This window comes from Caloenas nicobarica, chromosome 4 (genome assembly GCF_036013445.1).
Source record: "Caloenas nicobarica isolate bCalNic1 chromosome 4, bCalNic1.hap1, whole genome shotgun sequence".
Taxonomy (NCBI): Eukaryota; Metazoa; Chordata; class Aves; order Columbiformes; family Columbidae; genus Caloenas; species Caloenas nicobarica.
In genome coordinates, this window is record NC_088248.1 from 5927773 (window position 1) to 5946999 (window position 19227).

The following is a 19227-nucleotide window of genomic DNA, read 5'->3' on the forward strand; positions in this document are numbered from 1 at the left end:
CATCTGGAGTCCAGCCCAAGATCAATGTGTTAGGCAGCAGTTGGCTTTCTAAGGAATATTAGATAAAAGGTAACTTTTTGTCTTATATTCCAACTTGGCAATTCTTCACCTCACATCGTTTCTTTGACAGCTTCTCTGACATTCTCACTGAAACAATTTCCAAGCTATTCTACATGTTTCCTCTGTATAGTACTGCTTTTTGTCTCACTGCTAGGTCATGGGGCAAAACCCCAAGTCCCTACATTCATCTGTTTTAAGTTTTTGCTGCTCTACGTAGGGAGTTGTACAATCTAATGTTTAAGACCACATAGAAAAGCTTGAGTGCTTTGTTGAATAATGGCATGCTAAGGTTTCATGGCTTGCACAAGGCCATGTGGGATTCACAAGAATATAAAATACTTCAGTAATTCCAGTGAGATCCACAGACCAAATTTCTCCACAGAATCTTCCAGACTTCAGGATTTTGTTTAGCACTTCATTATTTAGCACTTTTTTAGCCTCATAGTGACAACAGTTTTCTTTCAGTTGAAGAAAATATTTTTCTTCTCTTGAAATCCTTACAGAAAATAAGAGCTAGTTTACAAGAAGTTTTGACAACATAAAATTTGTTACGTTATTTTCACAGACCTAAACAATGAAAACTCTGAAAATTGCTACTGGATATTTATTAGTATTCATACAGAGTACTCATTTGTTTTTTCTCAGCAAAACCACCATTTGATCTAAATGAAAAAGAGATTCAAGTCAGCAGCAGTTTGTGTCAACAAGAATATTGTTCATTTTCTGTGCTGATTCAGCCCTGTGGATATTGAAGCATGAAACTCACATGAGCATGTGCACGGTGTAATTACAATGCCAATTTTGAAAAATGAGAAGTTTCGTTGACATGCATTTACTAACTACCTTTGTTTTGTTCTTTCGTATGAATTCTTTACATTCCTGAATAAACATAGATAATATATGCATACATAGCAAAATAGCATTTTAAAATAGGGGCGCGAAGCTCTGAGCAATTAGTCATAGCTACTAAAATAAAGTAACACAGGCTGAATTCAGCAGGTGAAACTCCTCTCTGGACCAAATTTGAGTTTTATCAATTTCAGTAGGCCAGGGTACATCAGTTGGCGATCTCCTCAAAAAGCTGTTTAATGGTGACCTACTTTACCCCATCCCTTTGGAGGTGGTTGCTTTCCTTGTTATACCTCTTTTTTTGGCCCCTCAGGCTGCCTTCACACTGCATGCTAAGTCTGGAGGAGTTACACTTTTACCAAAAATGACCAAGGTCTTATGGCAATTTTCAGCAGTACTTCATTTGGCCTATTGTGTTTTACCAAAGGAGACGCCAAAGGCCTCTCTGAAGCGCCTTCAAGATACGTCTATTTTTATTACTTTGACAGAATCAATTACTAGTCAGATTTGGACCATCCTAGTTTGGTTGCTCCTCCAGTGTTTGTTCCAGAATGCAAATGTACTAAGCAAACCACAACCTTGGAGGAGTGTTTGGGTTTAACAAATGATTTGGCCAGCATACCTAATACACTATAAAAATTGCTAATCCAGATAAAATGTTAACGATTAAAGTTAATTATTCAACAGGCTAGCTAAATTTAGTGTTATACTGAAGTTCTGTAGAACATCCTCTCTCTCTTTCCCTCCCCGGTTCTGTTTTATACAAAATAATGCTATGTTTCCCTGGGGAAATTATTACATAGTCTTGTAGATGGCAGTGGTTTAAATGTTTGATGCTGTATTGACATATTTAAAATAATGATTTAAGTAAATAGGAAAGTCCATAGAAATACTTCAGGGTTTGTTTATATGTTTGTTTTCTTTGTCTTTGAACTGACAGGAGTATATTTAGACCATGTATTTAACTAGCCAACTATCGTGTGGTACTAGGAGTCATTTCACTTTTCTTTTTGTCCTTTTGAGCGAACTCATCTTTAAAGATTTGGTTGATCTTTTCTGGTTTTGGTATGTCCCAGTTCACCATAAGATGTCCAAGAGCTTGCTTCGACCTCAAATATCCAGGTAATTACAGCCAAATATATCTCTTTGAAGGAAGGAATAGTATTCTTGTTTGTCGTCATACTGTAATTCAGGAAATATTGCTGATTACTCTAAATCACCAAGACTGGAATTAGTCAGTTATTACACTGTCCATCATTATGGTTAGAGGGCTGGATCAGGGCAGAATTTCTGAGAGGGTGGATTGTGACACACACGATAGTCATGAAACATGGTCAGATGTTGGCAAGTTGTTGGAAATTTTGCAAATTATAAAGCAAAGGCAACCTAGCTTCTGTACTCCTGGCAACTTCTATTTTCCAAGGTCAAGCATGCTTTTCAGCCTTTCAAGAAATATTACACAGATTTGTCACTTTTACAAGCAATAGATTCATTTTTATAAAGAAAATGAGGGCTCCAATTTTTTTTTCCTTTGGATAATGGGATGTCATCTTAAAAACAAAACAAAACAAAACAAAACAATGAACCAAAGAAAAAAACACTGAAAAATACTGGCTTAAGGAGTTGGTAGTAGGATCCAAGTTACTAATTTTCTCAGTCATAGTGATTTAAATTCAAGTTAACAGGGAAAAAGATAATTTCTTAGTCCTTCCTGACTATTTGGTGGCCTCTGTTAAATGATTTTATGATCTCTGTTTAGCTCCCATGTTAGAAAAACAAACACTGCTGCAATTAGGCATGGAGGACTCAGGTACTTGGAGACTAAATTATAGCTTTAACCTTACATTGTTCAGGATATTTGACAGGATCAAACCATATTGGACAGGCAATTTGAGGGACTATGTGCAGAATCCATTTCTACCGTACCCATTTTCTGCATAATCAGGACATTTCTGTCCCTGAAGCTGTCAAAATAACTCACATGAAAGTGTAAAAAAAACCGAATAAAAATAATTTCATTCCTCTTGGGGAAGCAGTTTAGAATGTTCTCAAGCATCTTAATAAATTAACTATAGACACCTATGATGACTAATTTTCAATAAAAGACTTTCTGCTCTAAAAAAAGGGGGGACTAGCATATTTTCCTAGTTTCCAATAGCACTCTCCTAGCACGTTGTTCGAGATAAATGCCTCTTAACTACCATGTACTTATTTTTAATTTATTTTTTACCTTTCAAAATCATTAGGCTTACATTTATTGTAAAATAAGTTTTGTAAACTTTGAGGTGATATATCTTACTTTTTGTGTTCGTTGCTTTCTCTGCTGATTCAAAGGCAAAAAAGAAACCAATTTTAAAGAAGTGTATTTACAGACCTAACAGCTCTCTGTACTGGGGTGAAGTGCAGAATTTATGCAAAATTCTGGCAATATCTTGAAAAGTGAGGAAGTAACTTACAAATCTTCTAGAGAATAGCCAACTACCTAGATCTGAAAGTGCGCTGTGGTATAGCTCACCTGCAGTCCACAGGACAGGGAGTGCCTAGAAAAAACAGAGAAGAAAAAGCATCACTGAGATAGGCATAAAATATGTTATGTTAATCTTATTTACCTCCTGTAGTACTATTCCATGTCATTGCCTTGGGATCAAGACAGCCACTTTTTCCCTGCTTTCATCTCCATCCATTAAACAAATATTTGTTGCCTGAAATGGAAGAGGCATGGTGGTTTGGTTTTGTTTTGTTGTTTTTGGTTGGTTGGTTTTGTGCTATTATTTTTTTTTCCTCCTCTTTATTCTTGTGAGATGACAGAGAAGGAGTATGGGTTACCATCAATGCCAGACCTGGCTAACCTTGAAAAGGGGAGACAGGCTCAGAAATCTCCACAGTGCTGTTGTCACACAGCAGCCTGAGGAGGAATGATAAACTGCTGTTTTACTGCAGTGTCAGTGGGCATTGTGACACAGGGAGAACTTAAGAGCAGAGTGCAGTCATATTGCAGAGATCATGCACTCTCTGCTCGGCAGGGGAAGCTGGTAGTTTTTCTGTGCTATAATTAGCCACTGCCAACGAGTGCACGTTGCGTCACAGGAATTAGTCTTGTGGCATTCTCACCTTTGCCTTCCAAAATGAAGTATCTCTCAGTGACAGCTATTATGCCAAAGGAGTAAAGTACTAAGGGAACAAATATACCCTTAGTTGCCTGGTGAAAGATACACAGTCTTCACTAATAGCAAAGATCGGTGCCGTTTAAAAGGGAATGGTGAGTGGTCCCCCGCTGAAAATATATAGACAGATATATAGCTTCTTTTCCCTGGAATTCCCATCATAAGAGAGCAGCTTGTAGTGTTTGGGTAGCGGTTTTAGTTCACATCTGTTCATTTAGCAGTGTGTACTTCCCAGATTGTGTCGGCTTTGTCTTCTGTTGGTCCTTTAGTGTAGGGGGGCATGGATCTGTTTTCCATCACTGCAGCTTCCTCACAGGGGACGACAATCTGTGGATTTTGCAGCCCAGTTTATTGCAACAAACCAGACAGAACCTGCCACAAATCAGTAACGAATCTGGTCTTTTATGGACATACTCTTGAATCCTAAGGATACTTGTTCTGATTTAAGTAAAACTGTTATGAATTAGCAACTCCCTGGAAGCCAATAAAGTTCCAAATCGGTGCAAGTCTGTGTGGAACCAGCAATCGGATCAGTCTGATCCTCATGAGCAGCACATACTGGATCAGCTACCTAATGTGGGTGGAAGAACTGGATGATTCATGTAATGGGTCAAAATTTAAAACTCATTGCAATATTAGAGTTACTGCATGCTTTCTTGTGTATCCTTAATGTTACTTGGCTGATGGTACTTAAAATAGTTTCATGTCATACAACTTGTTACTTTCTATGCTTTAAATAAAGGCAGTTGAAATCAGTAACTTAAGTGTAACTGAGTGGATATTCAGTTTCATCTTGTGCTATTTCTGTAAACATTATAGAAACCACTACTGTGGACCAGTGCTAGCCATTGTTCAGAGACATTTCTTGTTGGAAAAAGCACATAATGCAACTAGAATGAACTTTATCTAGGATGTTAACACTGAATACACCTATTTTTTCTTGAGTTAGGGTTTTCTTCAACTTTGTTTCATAACCAACTCATGCATAACATTTTCCACTCCCCAGCAGTAGTAATCAGAAAAAATAAATTAAAATGTTAAACCTGTGACTGAGAGATCAAAGCATGGTGGTACTTTTCTCGAACAAATAAAACCAGTGTCTACTGCTCTGTTTTCTCATGCACAAAGTTGCCACATTGGAACTTTATCCAATTCTTAGAAATCTTGCCATTTTTCTTTACATTCCTGTTTTCATTCTTCTCACAAATGAATTCAGTACAATCTGTGACAATAAATAGCATTCTAAGCCACGGGGAATTTTAAAATTCAACAATAATATATGCTATTAATAGAACACTGCAGTTACTTAGACAATTAAAATAGTACCTGCTTTCAAAACATAATAGTTATATTGTAAAATTATTGGACATTAGTTAGGTTAGAAAGTGATATCATGCTAATTTAGTAGTAATTTTATAAGATGAAAATTATGCTATCACAAAATTACCCTGTTGATTCTATCATAAATGTGATTTGTTTCCTTAAAACTCGTTTTTCTCATGAACACTTTGCCCACCACAGAATAGTAGTAGATCTTTTCAATAAACACCAGCAGAAGGCACTTAAGGTGCCAGGTCTCAGAGTCGAGTGAAACCATGACAATCTCAGCTTTCTCCTAAAGGCAGTTAAGCCTTTGGATGTAAAAGTAAGAAATGAAACCCTAACCTGCACGCAATGCAATTGCAACTTGCTTGCAACATTCATAAGCATAAAATAGAGGAAAGTGACCTTATAGATATGGTCTTATTCCAGTGTCCTGATTTTTTGAGATTCAGTTATTTAATATTTGGGTGTTGACAGTGCTGCATAACTAACTGATGGAGACATTGCATGAAATGAATCACAGTTCCTCCAGCCCTTCTGGGGTGTCATGGTTTTGCTTGCTTTTGGGGAAGTGGAAGAGACAGAGATCTTTGTGTACAGCAGGAACAACAGCTAATCAAACCCCATTGTGAAATGATTCTATGAATACAAAGGGAGAGGTGTAGCTTCCTCCTAGACAGGGCTTGTGTTTGCTGATCACAGAGGCCAGCTCTTTGGTGACAGGATAGTTTTTAGTTGACAACAGTATTTCGCCTGCTGCAGAGATTGTTCCAGGTACTCAGTATGGAAAATGGCAATGCCAATTCCAAGAAAATGGTTTTAACAATGTAAGACACCCTGTTGGTAGAAAAGCTCATTACCATGAAAGAGTGCTGAACAAATTACTGTGCTACTTAGGCTTGTTTCAGAGATGGAAGGACTGTGTGTCTGCTGCCTCAGCACCTTTCATCTTTTATCCTTACTGGTGTGTACTTGGTAAAAGAAAAGAAATAAATATAATGTATAAATGTTCTTTTCCTTTGCAAATCTAGACAGTAAGTATTATTTCATTTTACAGCTGAATTAAAGGCACAGGGAAATTAAGCAAATTTTGAAGGGTAACAAGAGAAGGAGCACAACCAGCTTCCTTTTTACCTGTGCTCAGTCTGTTGGACCAGGACCAACCAGCTTGTGGATGCTGAAGGCATCTCCTATTTCTACAGCAAGCCGGACCGATGCAGCGGTGTTCTAGTGACATTATGCTTGGCAGAATAAGCTCTGCCAAACATGATCTGCATCTGTGCCACAAACTTCTCTACCATTCTTGTCAAAGCATGCATAGTAGTAAGCTAATTGGGCTGGTTCTCTTTTGGGCTGTTTTGAGAATTTCATGTGAAAGACCTGAGCTAGCACTAACTATGTAGATCTCTTCATGTGGGCTCCAAGCTCCATCTTATTTGTAATGTGCTTGCTACACCTACTGCTGAAAGCAATAACTGTATTTCAGTATCAGAGACCTAAGTTCTGTTCAAGCATCTATGTTTGAGCTTTTTCTGCTGTTGTGTTTATTACAGCAACTCTATATATCCTACTCAATACCAGAGTTTCAGTGGCCAAATTCAGCGTGAAATGCATAAGCAGAAGCAATCTTTTCTTTTTAACAGTTCAGTTAACAGAAGCTAAATATGCAAGAATGAATTGTTGCGTATTCCTCTCCCTCAAAAAGCTAGAAAATTTTCCAGATATCCAACAGCACTTAGATTTGAAGCAAGGTCAAAAAGGATGCTGATAAAATCCTGAAGCAGCAATCTGCCTGTACAGTAAGAACGTCCACATAGGGTGTTAAACATGTTGTAACAGAAGGAAAACAACTGCCTGGTGAATCTGATGTTGACTGATTTTAAGTTCTGACCTCATAACACGGTCCCTGAAGATAAACTACTGCATAAAACCCCGTTCTCTTCTGCAGGACTGAGCAAGCCTGCAAGCTCACATTTTTGCCCTTAAGTCAAATAGGAAGTCTGCAGCCAAGTTGGAGAGTGAACACGCGTCTCCTGAGCCCTAGTTCAAACTGGATTTCTAAAGACCATCTTTTGCCTCCTCTTCAGTTAATAATCTCATTCAGGCTTCATCTTCTTTATAGTTTTTCCATAATCTATGACTTCAGCCTTTCATATACCAAAACCGTTCATCACTCATGTCAACTGACACCCACGCCGACGAGGCAAGACGTGGTGAGAATGGTTCCTCTCTGCAACATGTGCAGATTGTCTAGCAGTGCGCTGAGTGGAGCACTGATCAAAGGCAGCACAGCAGGGCACAGGAGCTTCAGTAAAATGTCAGCTATGTTCCCAGTATCACAGCCGGCATCTAGAGAAGGCTGGAAGAGCAGAAGAAAGGGAGGAGGAGGAAAGGACAGAAGCTCTCAGCTTCAATGTGAAGTTGTTCGATTCAGAGCTGGAAGATTTACCTTAAGTATTCTTCCCTCATAAAGTTCCACAAACAAGGTTACATCATGACATCTGATTTGTAATCTTTACAAAATAATCAAGCATTTTGCTCTTTCATTATCTTGTCTAATAGCAGGCATTTGCCTACACAAGAAGGAATCATTTTAGGACATCAGACGTGGTCATTACAAGGATAAACTTAGGTGAGGCAGGGAACTAAGATAGTCTGAGATCACAGGAATATTCTCACTAGCTAAAGAAGATGATTCATCAGGAAATGTTAACATAGGGTCACAGGTAAAGTAATATTCAGGCCACAAGCAGAACAAGCTGGATTCGTTTGTCTTGAACCTTGCTTCCAGTATTTGGGTTTTTTTGCCTTGGTTCTTTGTGGTGATTTTAACTTTTTGTTAAGATTATCCTGAATTGATCATTAAACCAAACTAGGGAAAGAGATCTAGCCCTCAATACAAGGCAAACATGACTGCCAAGTAGATTCAGCCAAAGACAGACCAGTGAGTTTGTCTGACTCAAGAAATGCCAATAATTCCTCTTTCATTACTTTGCTCAACCCTATTGACTTACCCCAAAACTTCTTAATTACCAATTCTGGGCTGTCAGGAAAAGTGCAGAGTTGATATGGGCAGACATGGTGTGGTTTCCAGACACTGAAGGAAGAAAGAGAACTGTGCTCCCGTCAAGACCACGTAAGGAAGGAGACGCATCTTCTAGAAGGATTGCACTGCTTCAGCTTTCCTGAAGTTGCTCGTGCTATGTGCTATATACACTGTTAGCACTTGGTTGATTCGCTCACGGTAGCAAAGCATCTTGAACCAAATAGTGTTTGACTTGTGACCAAGGCATAATGCAGGAGTTTTCAGGTCTGGCTGGATTGTCTAAATTGACCCAGAATAGCTGCCTACTTCCCATTCTTTCACCTGGCTATAGAGGAGCACTTTCCGATGCCTAATGACCAGTCTCTTGACACAAAAATTAAATAATGCACTGGAGATACAGCTTGTTCTGTGCAAGCTATTGCCAAACATGCGGCGTACAGGCCTCTCCCTGCAATATTAAACCTCTCAGCACTCACATTATCCCACCTCAGAAAAGCTATGATCCATATGAAAAACATCACAGAACCACAGAATGTCAGGGATCGGAAGGGACCTCATCCAGTGCAATCCCCCCGCCGGAGCAGAACACCCAGATGAGGTTACACAGGAAAGTGTCCAGGCGGGTTGGAATGTCTGCAGAGAAGGAGACTCCACAACCTCCCTGGGCAGCCTGGGCCAGGCTCTGGCACCCTCACTGGGAAGAGGTTTCTTGTCATATTTAAGTGGAACCTCCTGTGTTCCAGTTTGTACCCATTGCCCCTTGTCCTATCACTGGTTGTCACCGAGAAGAGCCTGGCTCCATCCTCAGGACACTCACCCTGTACATATTTATAACCATTAATGAGGTCACCCCTCAGTCTCCTCTTCTCCCAGCTCCAGAGCCCCAGCTCCTCAGCCTTTCCTCACACGGCAGATGCTCCACTCCCTTCAGCATCTTCGTTGCCCTGCGCTGGACTCTCTCCAGCACTTCCCTGTCCTTCCTGAACTGAGGGGCCCAGAACTGGACACAATATTCCAGATGTGGTCTCACCAGGGCTTTTACCTCGATATTGTTAAGAACGTCCACAGGAAATGCAACTTTGACACGACAGGCTGACGACAGGTCACACACAGCCTGCAAATCAAAAGCCGTACGTTATTGAAGCCACCCTCCCTTCCCCCTCCCCACCCCCCGGTCCCTCCCGGCGGTACCGGCCGGCGGCAGCGCCCCCGTCTGGGCTCCCGCGGGAAGCGCGGCCCGAGCGGAGGGGAACGGGCCGCGCCTCCGAGCGCGTGCGCGGCACCGGCGTGGCGCCGCCCCGCCCCGCGGCGCGTGCGCGGCGGGAGCAGCGTGAGGAAGCGCGAGGAAGCGCGCGGGGCTCCGCGGCGGCGGAGAGGTCCGTCTGTCCTTCCATCCCCTCTGTCCTTCCCTCCCGGCCGTAGCCGCCGCCATGGTGCTGGAGAGCCTGGCCCGCATCGTCAAGGTCCAGCTGCCCGCGTACCTCAGGCGCCTGCCGCTGCCCGAGAGCGTCGGTGGCTTTATCCGCCTCACAGGTACGTGAGGGGAGCGCGGGGGGGCCGGCGGCCGTGACCCCCTGCCCGTGACCCCCTGCCCGTCCCGCGGGCGGCGTGAGGGGCGCGGCGGGGCCGGGCGGGGCTCCGGCGCATCCCCCGGGCCTGCCGCTTCACTCCGCATTCCGGGCTCCATTCACTTTGTCCCGGAAGAATTTTTTCCTCACATCCAATCTAAACCTCCCCTGGCGCAACTTGGGGCCGTCTCCTCTTGTCCCATCACTTGTCACTCGGGAGAAGAGCCCAAGCCCCTCCGTGCTCCCACCTCCTTTCAGGCAGTTGCAGACAGCGACAAGCTCTCCCCTCAGCTCCTGTTCTCCAGGCTGAACAGCCCCAGCTCCCTCAGCCGCTCCTCATCACACTTGTGCTCCAGCCCCTCACCAGCTCCGCTCCCTCCTCTGCCCTCTCTCCAGCACCTCAATGTCCTTCTCGTGATGAGGGGCCCAAAACTGACCCCGGGATTCAAGGTTTGGCCTCACCAGCGCTGAGTACAGTGGCACAATCGCTTCTCTAGCCCTGCTGGCCACACTATTCCTGATACAAGCCAGGATGCTGGTGGCTTTTTTGGCTGCGTTGTTGGGCATTGGAACAGGCAGTCCAGGGCAGTGGTGGAGTCACCATCCCTGGAGGAGTTTAAAAGGCGTTTAGACGAGGTTCTTAGGGACATGGTTTAATGCTGGAGTTCGGTTGGATTATGGTTGGACTCGATGATCCTGAAGGTCTCTTCCAACTGAAATGATTCTATGATTCTATCTGTTACAGGTGTGGGGAACCCCAAACGTTAGTTGCTGTTGAAGTGTTTAAGGTGCCCTGCGAGGTAGATGGTAATAGAGTAAAAAGTAGCGATAGAGTAAAACCCACCATGCTCCTCGGCCCCACTCGTTTGCACTGTATTTAAAATTCCTCTCTGTGCAGCAAGTCTCAGGTCATGCACACACAGAAAATGGGATTTGGGCTGAAGGCCTAAAACACTCTCTCTTCAAGGTGAAGGTTATAGGAGCATCTATATTGATTAAAGTAAAAATAAATTGTTTCTGGGAGCCTGCTACATACACAAAATTAAAGGGTTTTTATCTAATAGTTTTTTGGAAGCATTTTCTAGGCGAGGGACTGAAAATACCTGTTCATTAATCATAACCCTATCACAGAGTAAACAAGAAAGAAAACTAAATCCCAGCAAATTCTTTAGATGTTCAGTGCATTTCAGTGCTTTGCAAACTGGAACTATCTGAGCACAGGGTCAGCTGGGATAATACAGGCAGAACCTCAAATAATGTCAAATGACAAGATGAGTTTGGTGATCATAAGTAAGATGAATGTTCTAACAAACTCTCTAGAAACAGGAAAAAGCCTTCAAAGGGTAGGATCAATCTTATATGTTTACATTGCAGCACTAAGCTATATTATTTTAATAGTGCTGGAAAATTATTTAATTTAGAACAGGCACAATTTATTTAAACCAGGTTTGAGTACTTTATTTCCCAGCATGTTTATGCTGCCTGGAAACTTAAAGTCCCATTATCTTTCTCATGACAAGTAGAGCCATTTTACATGAACTGTTCTTCTTTCCCCGCAACTACTCTCATCTGAAAATGTTATTAAGTGTATTTACTGAATAGAGAACTTCAGCTGCTACAAAATTAGGAGGAGGGGGATACAATAAGCTACATAACAGTGAAGCCTCTCGTATTCCTAGAATTTGGCAGTTTCTTACTTAAGTCGTTGCTCTTTTAACCACGAGTTGTACTTAAAAATTTGTTAAGCTTGGTTTAAGCTTGAGTTTAATCTCCTCTTGCCTCGTTTGTCCAAACATACACTCCTGTAACAGGATTATTCGTGTGGTCTCTGTATTTATTCACACTATTTAGTAGTAATGTAACTTATTCTGAAAACCTCTGGTCAGAACTTTTTTTTTTAATAGAATGATCCATGGGGGAGAACTGGTTTGCTGTCGTGTTATCTACCCATTGATGGGTACTTCCTTGAATTTGGAGGGAGGGCAAGAAGCAAACGACTGAAACCTTAAGTGGCAACCAAACATCTGAAATGTCAGTCCCAAACGTATGAAACAAAGGTAAAAGAAGAAACCATGTCAGAAATTGCTTGGAGACCTGGTAGGATTTAATGAGCATACCTGAAAAAAAATCCACTGCCTCTAGTTCTTAGTGATTTCTTTGACTGTTCTTGTGCTAAACACTCTAAGAAAGAGAAACAAAGGTACAATTAAAAATACATACCTATAGAGACAACATTTTGACACTCTTCATTTTTTTCAACACTCAGATAATATCTAATATCTGCTGTCATATATCTTCCTCTTAAAGTGGATACGAATGAAAATGGAGGGAAAATTAGGTGCTTAAAGTTATGGCATAGGGTAGATGCAACATGGTGAGGCTTTTCAAAATGAAATCATAGGACACCACATCCTAGGCACTTAAATTAAAAAATTATCCTCTCTTAGTGCTTAGAAGTTATTGAAAGTCATTGAAACCTCATTGCTCATTAAAGACTTTTGTACTTAGGTGTACTCAGAGCTGCTGACAGTTTAAAGTTTCATCTGAGAAAACTGGATTCTTTCAGCAAGTGCTGCCTCTTCTGTATTGTTGTTGTGGTCTTAGTTTGTCCTGTCCTAAAGTCACAAGCCTCTAAGAGCAGAGGATTCCCAATTCTGGGAGTTATTTTGCAGCAGCAGCTTACAGGATCACATCTATTGAATTAGTGTTAGTGAAAGACTATTAGACAATAGAGAAGATTAGTAAACACAAAAGAGAATATTAATCTGCTACTACAAATACAGAGGAGGATATTCTTTGGCAAATGACATATCAAACGTGTCAAGCATTTTTCTTTGCTTCTCTTTGGAAGGTAAGAAATAATAAAAATGTTAAAACATTTAAAGTGTGTTAGTATTTGTCCTTTGGTGGCATCTACTGAACTTAGGGACCAGCACTATAAACACTCGCTGGCATAGACCTTGTTCGCAAAGGGAGGCCAGAAGCCAAATCTGGAACAGCGCAGTATATTGCTTGTTAGCTCTTTTATTGCTTCTGTGAACCTTCATTAGCTTCCCGGCAGATGCAGCTTTGGTTCTCTAGCGCATCAGTTGTAGAAACAACAGACCAAAAGTATTGGGGAGAATCTATATTGTGCTGATTAAAAATCTCGAGACACCCGTTGTCGGTCATCACCTCACCAAATCACAACGGAAAGCTGTTTGCTTGGAGAGAGAAAGACTGTTGACATCCAGTGCAAAACTCCTGAAGCTAAAACCAGAGGGAGGAAGGAAAGAATGTTTGACCTTGAATTTGAAAGTGGATATCTAAATGGTTGCGCTGTTGCTGCTCAGAAGCCTCGTGCAGTTTCTTCTTGTAGCTGCTTTACCCTTCCCTTCTCAAGTTTGCTGAAGTGAACAGTGTTGTCTCATGCTGGCGTTGCTTTTTATCCTGCTACGTTATTAAAACAGCATAGACATTCACCTCAAAATAGCATGTGGTCAGAATGTCAAGGTTTATGGAAGCATCTAGGTGCTAGTCTTCTTTCCATAAACAGGATACAGTCCTGTGTGGGCTGTCTTACATTTGGCCTACATGTTAAGAGAAATTTTAATGTAAAAAGCTGCCAGGCAGGAAGAGGATAGTTTTGTGGATCATCTTTTAAAGTACTGAGGGGAAAGAAGGGTGATACCATTATAATAGAGTCCTCAGAACCCATTTGAATCATGAATTTGTCATTTGCAGAGTGGCTTGCTAACTTACCCATAGCTTTGGCTTTTAACTTACTTAAAGTGTGCTATGTCGCTAAAAGAACTGTCACCTCTTTACCTTCAGACTTGCTGCATAAGCTAATAGACATACTAAAGTGGTGTGTGGAGTCCTTTGTGTTTAGTTTGTGTAGCAATGAGAACACCCTTAAGAGACCCAAGCAAACAACAGAAAACTGTTAGGGTAGAACTGCTGATTAGTTCTGAAGAGAACATAATTAAGTAATTTGAATTTGCATTAAGAATTTAATCAGTTTAGAGAATATACCATCACAATTCCAATCTTAATTTTGGTAGCTAACACTCGTTAAAGTTTTGACCTGCAGTTGAGCTGTTACTGTAAGAAGCTGCTTTTGGGTCTGTATAGGGTCATTTCCACAGAAATTAGCTAAAATATAAATCGAAGTGAAAGATATCAAAAGAGTAGTTGGGGAAAAACAAGCAGGGACCACTTGATTTGATTTGACTGTCAGTGGCTAGCCTGTCCTTTTCTGTTCACAGTGTGTGTGTTTCTTATTTGTTTGGACTTGTTACTGTTAGACTAAAAGTTAAGATAACCCGTCCTCAAAAATGTTCCTCTGGCCTGTCATCTATGGCCTCGGCTTCTTGGAATTCTCTGGGCATTCATGTTTCAGTGATGTTCCTGATACTTTCCAGCACTTATTTTGGGATTGGTCTCTGTCTAACATAAGTCAAGTTTGAAGACTAACCTCTTCAATACTCTACTCTCTGTTTCTGGCTCCAAAGATTGCCTCTTCCCATTTAGCAGAACTGATAAAGAATTTCCAGAATCAATGTAATTGCTGAATTCTGAGTTACCAGCTGTGAAAATAAACAGGCTTGTGAATTGCCTTACATCTGCTTCAGAAAGGGATGAATGGCTTCAAAAACAAGGAGCAGCTTACAGTTGTAGGAAGATATCACTACATTAGTTGGGGTGAAGCTTTTCTCCCATCCCTGCTCACTCAGTCCAAAGATGTGTGACTTTTTTTACTTTGTGCCAGTATCTTGTCTCTCATGCCCTAGAAGCATGGTCATGATGATTTTTCAATCTAAAAGTATAAGCTTCTGGCAGTCTTTTGGCAATAACAAGTGTGCACATTGGTGTAATTGCGGGCTTTCCAGAGACTCCCAGATCAGAAATACATAGAGAAATCATTGGCTAGTGAGGACAAAACTCTTTATCAGCAGTTAGCATGATACAAATATTAAATAATAACCATGATATGTAATAATCTTGTACTTCCTATTCCTGTTTGTTTCTAATTTCTTTTTTCAGAGGGTACAGCTATTGTGTTCCTGTTTCATCTGGATGAACCCAGCTGGTTATGAGTTTCCCATAGAGATGACTACTGTTCCAATTTTTTTTTTGGTCGTATCAGGGAGTTTCAAGCTGTATTGAGATGTCACTTGCTGTTTAGTTGCTGGTCTCTTTTAACAATGTTTAATTCTGATGCAAGACATTTCCTTTTTGTGTGTCAATCTTAGCCCAGCTGTATTCATCACACACTTGATACGTGCTCTGCTTCTCGTTATGGTGTACCTGTTGGCACTTCTGTCTTGGAGTTCAGAGTAGCTTTGTAGAGATCTACCTCTTTGCCAATGGTCAGGTTAGATACTCAATTTGGGATTTTTTTCAGTGACCAAATTTTTTTCCTCTCTTCTAAAGTACGTTCCAAGTTAGTCCTTCATGTAAGGTCAGAAAGTGCATTTGAATTCCTATTGATGGAGTGTTTTGGAATAGTAATGATAGAAAAGACAAACAGGCACTGCTGTCCAGGAAACTCAGTATTTTGTCTAATTGAAAACATTTAAGTATCTCAGTGATAACTGTCATAATTTAGGGCTTACAGCTTTTTGGGGTAACTGAGAAAAGAGCAACAGAGATTAGTCTACTGCAGTGACTCTCAGCAAATTTTATCAGTTGTTTTGCATAGGGACTGCTGCAAGTGCAGGTGTGGAAAGACTACTGAAAGTTCTTGCAGTGCCTTTCGCATTTATACCGTTGTGGTGCATTCCCAGATAAATGCAATAAGTGTGGTTTTTACTTCAAAGGCTGTGGAAAGCTCAAAGAACACAAAAGTAGTCCCACAAAGAATTCTCCTCACATGGTATACTTCCAGAAAATTCAAATTATTAAGAAAAGGCCACTGTATTCTAACTGGAAAAGTATTAGCATGAATGTGTATTCTATTATTACAAATAAAATCGACCTGTACAAAAAAATGTAATTTCTGAGGGCTACAATCTACCTAGCATCCTTTGCTTGCTCTATTGCATTTCCTTGCTTGTACACCTTAATCTCAAAAAATAAAACGTAGAACAAAATTTTTGCTATGTTCTGATCCTAAATAATTTAAAAGAGGAACTTGATTACAGCGTCTTGTCTTACAAAGTGCTTGTGCAGCTATTTGTGCTCCAGCTCATTTCATTTCTCACTTAAAAATATTTTTAAACTCTCTTCCATTTCTGTGTGAGTGTTTAATTTAATGTATTCTCCGTAAATTTAGAAAAATGGTCTCTCCTTTATTGTACCATGGTACTTAAATTACACGAGACTATTGTCATAGCATGTTTTCCTGGAAAAGTGGATCCACCTTATAGATAGATATAGATCTTATGCCACGTGCTGATGAATTTCTTAAAAAGTCCAGTAAGTCTGTCTTTCTCTCACTGGTATGTCTAGATGATTTATAATGATGTAGCAAGGCAGCTCAGTCTGCAGAGGATACTTACCTGTACTTGAAAGAAGTTCCTTAGTTTGGTAAAGAGCAATTTTCCATAGCTTGACTTACCTGATCTCAGGACTCTTTCCTGCTTTGTGTATTGTAGAAACTAGTTGCAGATCCCTGAGCAAACAGAGCTCTGAAAGATAAAACCAAAAAGATTGGTGGAAGTTTTGCTAGTGTGTATCTAATAATCTGTATAATTTCTACCAAAAGTTTCTAAAAAAACTCATAACAAATAAAATGAGGAAAACTTCAAGAAGCTAAAAATCTGAAATAAGTAATTAGAAAAGGAATTGTAAAACATACTGAATACTTCTTCACATACAGAATGTTAAGATACCAGCACTGAATATACTTACTGCACCTAATTGTGCCCAGTTTGCTAGTTCACAGTGCAGGTTTACCTCAGGTGAGCAGAAACCCTGTAATTTTAGGGCTCCTCATTTCAATACCTCTTTTATTTGGTTTGGATTTATTCTCTTCCATTGAGTCATCTTCTAGAATGTTGAAATTGAACTTCAGATGACGTTCTAGGAGTCAAACTTTTACCTTGGCTACAGTAAACCCCACATTTTAATCTGGGCCGCCTTTCTTCTGAAGACTTACTCAATCTTGTTTGCCCTCAGAGCCTTGCTGACTGAGCAATGCCATTCCCTACCATAAGCTGAAGTCATTTGAGGGTAGCTGATGCTGCACCACACTGAAGTGGTGTCAAGAGCTGATCCAAATTCCACCTGTCTTTAGTTTCAGAATGGCTGCGGTTATTGCCTTTCCTGGGTGTGCTGGCCTTGCTTGGTTACCTCGCTGTTCGTCCGTTCCTCCCCAAGAAGAAACAGCAAAAGGATAGCTTGATTAACCTCAAGATACAGAAGGAAAATCCAAAAGTAGTGAATGAAATAAACATTGAAGATCTGTGCCTCACTAAAGCTTACTGCAGGTGTTGGCGTTCCAAGACGGTAAGACAACTTTGTGCTACGGTAGGATTAGAGATTGCAACTTGCATGTTTTTATCAGTGCTTTGTTGGTGAATTGCTACATGTTGACCTGTTGCTTTTCTGTGGAAGTGGAAAATGTTCCTGTTTTTTTTGAGAATAGCGCAGTTCTTATTTTTCTCCATTGTAAGTCTGTCTACACGCAGAAAGAAACTGGATAAACTTGTAAGAAACATGGTGGAGGTTTTCTAGAAAAACTTAGAGTGAGCACCTATGAGCAGATTAAAACCAAGCAAGCCTTGTTTGATATTTGGAAATACGTTGCAACTAATTAGAGCATAACTACTCTATTTTGCCAAAACAATGCTTAGAAAGTTGTTCATATTGTAATGAAAGTGAGGCTGGACCTGTACTGGTGAGGGAGAACATATCCCCACCTGATCCAGAGCAACCAGTAGATGACTGGTTTGGATAGTCCGTATCGCCCAAACCAACTAGATGTACATGGGTATTTTTCATTTACCCTCAATTTCTTTTGAACGTCCTGACTGCAGCCTGATTTTTGTCCTTTCTGGTCTGAATCCACTTCTGTTCTAACAAAAAAATCTGCCCTGGACCTAAGAAACCCTCTCAACTATTCTCCCTTCAGAACAATCAATACAGCAAAGTATTTCAGTTTTCCTTAAAGCAGTACTTTGTGGTTGCAAATGATTAAATCTATTAAGAGCACTGTTACTAGTTCCACAATAAACTTTAAAGCATTTGTGGCTGTGATGGCTGCTTTGCTTGCTGTTCTTTCAAGGTAAAGGCTCTGTCCCTAACTTTGTGTCTAGGAACAGAAATTTAAGGATCTCACAAACTTAGTTACCAGTTAGCAGTGGTTTTTTATCTTAGTAACATGTGTCCTGTGTCTGACAGGAGACAGCGAGTTTGATGTTGAAATAGGACATAGTCAGAGGAACTAGCAACATTATTAAAGTGCTCTTGGCATAGTATAAAAATCACCATGCAATTGCTGTACAGAGTTATACTAATTCCTCGTGTATGTTTTCTTCCAGTTCCCTGTCTGTGATGGCTCCCACAACAAGCACAATGAATTAACAGGAGATAATGTAGGTCCACTAATACTCAAGAAGAAAGAGGTATAGCTGATGCTTAATCCACTAGGTCATGACTGATATACAGTCTTTTTATACTGTTGTAGTTACAAAAGACAGCATTTTACTATGTGATTGGTATGATTTAGTCTAATGATTGCTGTAGATTTCTTTTTGGAATAAACTGCATTTAGACAGTGCTAAATCTGTCACTGTTTTGATACTTTATTCTGAGAAGAATTATGTCTGCCTTGGAAAACTGTAAAGTAACTATCTCTGTAAATAAGTCGTTTATTTCAACAATAAAATGACTTCCTCCAATTAAGCCTTTTTTTGTATGAACATGCATTTATAAAACAGTCGCAATTTCAAAATGACTGAAGTGCACCTTCTTGTTGATTTTTGTTCTGCTGAGAAGCCATGTGTTGTTCTGCTTTTCAGTAACAAATTTAAGTGCACTTAAGTGGGGAAAAAAGATCATAAATTCATCGTTTGAGAATGGATATCACTGAGGGCAGGCAGCATAGCAGTGTTAGGTCATGCTAGGTGAAGGTCTGGCCTGTGCGGTGCCTAAGCGGGCAGTTTGTTAGTCTTGTGCAAAGCAGCCCGGCTCAAACAGACCCCACACAGCCAGGCAGTCTCATACCATGTCCTAGCTGCAGTGCTCCAGTTCCAGACCATATAAACTCAACTATTGAGCAGGTCAGCCACTA

The 19227-nt window shown here is 40.5% G+C and overlaps 2 protein-coding genes across 2 annotated transcripts in view; one reads left to right on the forward strand and one right to left on the reverse strand.

The window, feature by feature from the left end:
• UBE2D3 (ubiquitin conjugating enzyme E2 D3) overlaps positions 1 to 9874 on the reverse strand; it is a 34797-nt gene extending 24923 nt beyond the window's left edge. The window contains exon 1 of the mRNA XM_065633831.1: positions 9634 to 9874. Coding sequence (XP_065489903.1) covers positions 9634 to 9874 — 241 coding nt within the window. The remainder of the gene's footprint in view (positions 1 to 9633) is intronic.
• On the forward strand, positions 9751 to 18839 carry CISD2 (CDGSH iron sulfur domain 2). The gene is made up of 3 exons (XM_065634069.1): positions 9751 to 9975; positions 17230 to 17441; positions 18476 to 18839. The coding sequence occupies exons 1-3, from the start codon at positions 9873 to 9875 to the stop codon at positions 18563 to 18565; spliced, it is 405 nt and encodes a 134-aa protein (XP_065490141.1). The 5' UTR covers positions 9751 to 9872; the 3' UTR covers positions 18566 to 18839.
• The last annotated feature ends 388 nt before the right edge of the window (positions 18840 to 19227 follow it).

Excerpts from the sequence above, each read along its gene's own strand:
- CISD2 (XM_065634069.1), top strand. The coding sequence starts at position 9,873 with ATGGTGCTGGAGAGCCTGGCCCGCATCGTCAAGGTCCAGCTGCCCGCG. Across the intron at positions 9,976-17,229 it reads TGGCTTTATCCGCCTCACAG|TTTCAGAATGGCTGCGGTTA; the intron begins GTACGTGAGGGG and ends ACCTGTCTTTAG. Across the intron at positions 17,442-18,475 it reads GGTGTTGGCGTTCCAAGACG|TTCCCTGTCTGTGATGGCTC; the intron begins GTAAGACAACTT and ends GTTTTCTTCCAG.